Source organism: Stegodyphus dumicola, chromosome 5 (genome assembly GCF_044657685.1).
Source record: "Stegodyphus dumicola isolate Sdum_Otavi_A_Nest chromosome 5, ASM4465768v1".
Taxonomy (NCBI): domain Eukaryota; kingdom Metazoa; phylum Arthropoda; class Arachnida; order Araneae; family Eresidae; genus Stegodyphus; species Stegodyphus dumicola.
Window position 1 is genome coordinate 99,649,857 of NC_140772.1, and position 6,320 is coordinate 99,656,176.

A 6,320-nucleotide genomic window follows, 5' to 3' on the forward strand; every position below is an offset into this window, starting at 1 on the left:
TACAGCTTTTAGTATATAAAAATCAGCATTTTTTAGGAGGTTAAAAAATTGAGGTTTAAAGGGTTAACTGTATGGCAGATAGTAATTAAAACACAAAAATAATACTTTAAAAACAAATTCTTTGCTTTTTAAACAATAATTCATGAGGCAGACATGCTAAAAGAGAAGCTACATACTTTGACTAATATAATAACATACTCCACTTTTTGTTTACCTAGATTTAGTAAAATACATAGAGCAATTTACTTTAAAGAGGCGATAGAAAAAATTTCATAAAAAACTGCAAACTTCAGTAAAGATAAAATTAAGCTCCAGGATAATTTAAAATATAAATTCTGATTAATAATAACTTAAATTTCACTGAATTCCTATCATAAAATTATTTCTGTTACATTAATATGCCAGAAAATCATAGACATACATCCAGTGAATATATTTTGTATTTGAAACATGGATAAATTCATTCACACTCAAAAATTACTAAATTTATGCATAATTCTTAAAACATTTTATCTACACCATGCATGAATTTTTATAATACACAGAAGTACGAGGCGTATTTGCAAACTAAGTACCGTTTTGAAAAAAAAAAATAGTAAAACAATTTTTTTTAATCCAATTTTATTTTTACATGAAAATACATGTCTTAAACTATTTTTCAACATAGTTTCCACCAATGATCAAACACTTGTCATAGCCGGTGACCAGTTTTTGTATACCATCGTCAAAGAAACTTCCCGCCAGTTTCGATAACAACGACTCCACAGCATTTTTCATGCCATCGTCAGATTCAAAGGGCTTGCCACCAAGCTCGCGCTTCATGTGCAGGAACAAGTGATAGTCGGACGACGCCAAGTCCGGGCTGTACAGCAGGTGATCTGTGTATGAAATGAAATGTCGAATTAACGATTGAGTGACACCAGCAGTATCGGGCTGAGCATTGTCATAGAGCAACACAATTCCTTTACTGAGCATTCCTCTTCGTTTGTTTTGAATGACACGCCTTAGTTTTGTTAAAGTCTCACAATATCGTGCCAAATTAATGGTTTCACCTCTGGAAAGAAATTCTGTAAGCAAAATGTCTTTCCTATCCCAGAAGACAGTGCACATGATTTTTTGTGATGACATTGTTACTTTGAACTTTTGTTTTTTCAGAGAATGAGTGTGTCTCCACTCCATCGATTGTTGTTTCGATTCTGGTGTGAAATGACACACCCAAGTTTCATCACCTGTCACAATTTGGTTTAAAAAGTTTTCTCCCTTATCACTGTACCGCGAGAGAAATGTCAGGGCACTACCAAGTCGCTTTGTCTTGTGAACATCAGTGAGCATTTTTGGAACCCATCGGGAACACAGTTTGCGATAATTCAAGTGGTCAGACACAATTTCGAACAAAACAGTACGTGAAATTTGTGGAAATGCCTCTGAAAGAGTTGCCATTGTGAAGCGTCTGCTCTCATGAATTGCTTCATCAACTTTCCTTACCAAATCATCGGTGACAACAGAAGGCCGACCACTTCGAGCCTCGGCGTGGACATTTGTTCGACCTGCATTAAACATTCTTAGGCACTTTCTCACCATTCCATCACTTATCGCGTATTCACCGTAAACTTCTGTCACTTGACGATAAATTTCGGACAGTTTAACATTCCTTGTGTTCAAAAATTTAATCATGGCACGAATCTCACAGTCAGCGGGAGAACTTTGTCTTAAACATTTTGAATGTGCACAGCAAACTGAAAACACAACATAGAGCAACCAAAATGGCGACAATTGAAAGTCAGTGAACAAGAAAGACTCGTGCGCATGCACAGGATGCCTACCACAGCGCTGCGACGGCGCTAGAATGAAACGGTACTTAGTTTCTGAAAACGCTACATATATATAATTGAGTTAAATAAAGTGTGACAGAAACAGATACATTACCACATGTAACTGGGATGCCAGTTGCACTCTGTCACTGTGAATTTCATTTACGTCTGGCACATCAGGAATTTTCTGTTTACAGTAAAAGGAACAATTTATTAAACTATTTTTAATTATGACATTAAAATGATTGTTTAATTACGACATTAAGTCATAACACTTAATTTCATAATTAAACAATCATTTAAAAAGAATGCAAATAGTTGTATTTAAAATACTGTGTATAAATAAACTATTTAAGAAAATATTACTCTTAGCTTGTATTCACTGGCATCAAAAGTTTCATCAGAAAAGAAAATGTCTTCAATTGAATCGAGGATTTCTTGCTCAACTTCAGGATCATTTAAACTTTTACTTGGTGTTTCCTTTTATAGATAATAAAAATATTAATACATATATAGAAAGAGAAGAAAAGAAAGAAAGATGGGGGAGAAGGGAAAGAAGAAGAAAGAAAGATCATTTTAAAATAAAATGCAATATTTTATTCTGAAGCGAATACATGCACACATATCCATTCCTAAATCAAATTATTTTATCCCACCTCATCTGCAAGATTAAAGAAAATTATGATAACAGTTTAGAATTAATTGGGTCCTTTGGAAAGGTCTATGGTTTTTGACGATAAATATAAATAAAGCAGTTTAAAAACATAAGATAAATTTCACTGAATCACCATTTGTTCTATGATTTTTTTGCCATCTTTAAGGCAAATGGAAAATCCCTTCTTTAAAAATGTCTGAAGTTAATGTGTAAGGAAGTTCTTGAAGTGCGGTTTGATAGTCTCCGAAGAAATGAACTCCAGGCTAATCAGAGAATTTGAAAAAAAAAAAAAAAAAACCTGAGTGCATTGAAAATCTGAGGGAACAAGGTCTGGTGAATATGGGGGCTGACACAAAACATCCCAGCCATTTACAATAAGTTTTTATCTGGCATTCATCAAAATGTGGGGCTGAGCATTGTAATGATGGAAGACAGCCTTTTGATGATTGGTCAATGCTGGGTACCTTGTTTTGACTTTTGCTTTTAGAACTGCCAACTGAGAACCTTATTTTTCTGAATTAGTTGTTATTTATTACGCTAATGACTATTTCCCACATATGGTCTTATTAGAGTGCTGAATAAATAAATTTCCACATATAATTAAGGTTCATCCATGGCCAGCAACACACATTTTGGCAGCCGGATATATGCAGTCTGGATATATGTGGGTTCAAAATTCTGCTGTTAGCTGAATATCTAAATTCTAAAATTCCACTTTTTAGCTGAAGTCTGTAATCATTGCCCAGTGCAATGTCAATGTAAAGAGTTACTCTTTGGTATTCAATTACTTACATGAAAAAAAATAACAATAAAATTGTTTAGAAATCACTGCACGAGTCACTTCTAAAGCCACAGTGCATTGATAGTCATACAGTGATGAAAGCAAAAAATAGTAAATGATGATTAGTCGGGTTGGTATCAGTGCCGAGGTGAAGTTACGAATCGGGACTTTTGACATGTTTTTTATTATGAAAAAATATCAAACACAAAAATATAAAGCATTAAATTTCACATATTGAACATCCAGATTCCAGACTCTGAACTCTTCAATTCTGAAAAATGAATGAATGCTGTCAGTAGCATGCTTTTTACCTCAGCAAAATTAACCAGAAACTGTTTTTTTTTTTTTTTTTTTTTTTTTTGCATTTATGAGGATTTTCAATCTTTTTAACTTTACAATTTGACAACATGAAATATTTCCAAAATACTGTTGATATATTTCAAAATATCTATTTTATATTTGAAAGAGAGCCAAGCATACTTAATTCTTACATATGCTTTTTATAATTATGTAACACTGACATAAATTTTTCATGTGTATAAATATTTACAGCAAAATATTTAATAACAAAAAGACTGCAGGATTATAACTACTAGATTTTATATCACATGTCTGTAGTTATGAAATACACTAGAAAAATCTGAAATAATGTAATTTTTATTTAAACTACAATTTAATAAAAGTGGATATTCTAGCATTAAATACTTTGAAACTCACTTTTTCTCGTGTGATCACTGCTTCCTCTGGTTCATATGTTTCAGGTTCAGGTATGTCAACAGATGAACGACTAGCCTTAAAAAAAAAAAAAAAAAAAAAAAAAAAGAGTAATTCACTTTTTAATTCAAGTAAGAGGTATATGAATGTTTATACATCATCCAATCTCTGGAAATCTTATACTTAGCTTCTGATTTTGTACTAATGACTGCATAGCTAAAAGTTTTCGAGAGCCCTTTATATTTAGTTCCTCACAAAAGCCATTAGATTATAAATTGCATTTATTCCATCATTTGGTCTGAGGTAGGGATTGGGTTAAAACCTGGGATTTATTTTATAAAAAGAAACTGTATATTATTTTCAAGAGCATAGAATTCTAAGGCTGGAAAAGCAGCAAAAGAAATAATGATAACATGTTGCAGTTAAAATCATGTAAATAACATTTATAACTAAAAAAGAAAGAAAGAAAAGAAATGAATGTCTGTCTAAATTATATTTATTATCAGTTTTTCTTCTTGAAGTCATTTGTAACTGCAGTCAGCCTTTTCCATTTTAAGAAGCAGAGTTGCTATCTTAAACATTGCTGAAAATTTTCAGCATTTATCAAAAACTGATTTTCAGGAAAGGATAATACGAGAATATGCTTACAATTCACAATGTTTATTTCATAAAATGAAAAATTGTGTTTTCACACATTTTCTTCCTTCCGTACTCATTTAATCAACTCGAAAAACAAATGCTTTATCTAAAAAAAAAATTTGTTAAAAAGAATAAATACCAATTTTAAATCATACAAAGCTTTACACAAGTATGCAATACATATAAACCATTACAATCAAATTTAAATAAATCAAAACTGCAGGAAAAAAATAAGTAAAAATTAGACTTATTGAAGAAGCTAACATTAATGTCAAATTTTACATATTGACATTTAATTCAATTTATTGAAGTTCTGCTGTGATTTAACCTGTTGCACACTCATCATAAATTAATACTGAAACCATAAGAAAGACATGAAAACAATTTCTTTTACATATTAATTGCATAAAAATAATATAACCAAAAAGTATATATCACATTTATTTAAGCAGAAAAATTTTAAACTTAAAGTCAGATATAGAAGCACTTCCATAGGAGGGAAGGGAGTGAATACAAATTATTGGCTTAAACTGGGCACCCATTCCCTTAAAATGCACACTTCAAGTCCCTCCCACTTTTTTAAATTTCAATGAGCCTGACTCACATGGCAGTTCTTTTTTTTTTTTTTTTTTTATATGCAAAGTTCATAAATTTCTCCTTTTTTTACATGTAATTTCATAAATTTATTCTTTTTTATATGTAAAGTTCAAAAACTTAAATAATTTACAAGCAAAAGAGCTGAAAAGCCAAGTTAAAATAATTAATGGACAGAAAAACTTTTGAAAAAATTTTACACTATAACAATTATTTTTACCGTGAATTATACCCAACTAGGAGGCCTTTGACTGTCAATTCTTATTTTTTTCGATTATTTGTTAAAAGAGTACTTCTTAAAATTTTAAACAACTATGCATTACTTAAAGTAATTATTAAGCCGCTTTCCTTGTATCATACTCAAGTGCCCGCACCATAATCACTACAACTGCTCGCAGATTTTCTTAACAGCACTGTATACGAAACATTCACCAAGTTCAAAATATGAGTGAAAAACTGTTACCATAATTAGATTTACAGTAAAAAAAAAAAAAAAAAAAAAAAAAAAATCTATATAACAATATTTATTTTAAAAACACATCTCTCACATCCTTATGCACATATTTGACGAAATTTAATAATCAGAAGTACTTACTTGACGAAGATTAACTAAAGATTTAATTTTCTTAGTGAATTCCATCGCAAAAATTCATAGTTTCTTAATTATTATACAATTAAAATGAAAAGTAATCGAAATATTCATGACGTTCTAAAGAAATTAGTTTAAATTACTCAATTAAAGATACTTAGTATATACGCGCAAATGAAAATTCCGTAAGTTGCATTCTAAAAACTCAAGTTTGGTAACTCTTATTTACTCCTTGATTGTTTTTGTAGCAGTACAGAGCAAACTTACGGCAAATTTGTATTGCCAAATCTAAATTTATAAATGCAAGAGGGTAACTCCCACTCCCAACAAGAAGGTTAGAATTCCCTGACTCCCAATACAAATGACTTTGCAAGGCGTTTATTGTCAATGAAATACTGGGTAATGTTCACAGATTTTCTCGTTAATTATCATGAAGTATAATTGGAAGTAGATTTTATTCAATTATAAGCAAATTAAAGTGCGAATAGCCTCTTATGGACGTCGAAGTTAATTAACTCTATTTTTCATTAGATAATG

General features: G+C 30.8%; 1 protein-coding gene across 1 annotated transcript in view; it reads right to left on the reverse strand.

Annotated features, from left to right (window-relative positions):
* Vps50 (vacuolar protein sorting 50) overlaps positions 1-6,091 on the reverse strand; it is an 85,273-nt gene extending 79,182 nt beyond the window's left edge. The window contains exons 1-4 of the mRNA XM_035359134.2: positions 5,790-6,091; positions 3,965-4,039; positions 2,178-2,291; positions 1,927-1,998 (exon numbers count right to left, since the gene is read on the reverse strand). Coding sequence (XP_035215025.1) covers positions 1,927-1,998; positions 2,178-2,291; positions 3,965-4,039; positions 5,790-5,834 — 306 coding nt within the window. The 5' untranslated portion in view covers positions 5,835-6,091. The remainder of the gene's footprint in view (positions 1-1,926; positions 1,999-2,177; positions 2,292-3,964; positions 4,040-5,789) is intronic.
* Positions 6,092-6,320: the final 229 nt, after the last annotated feature.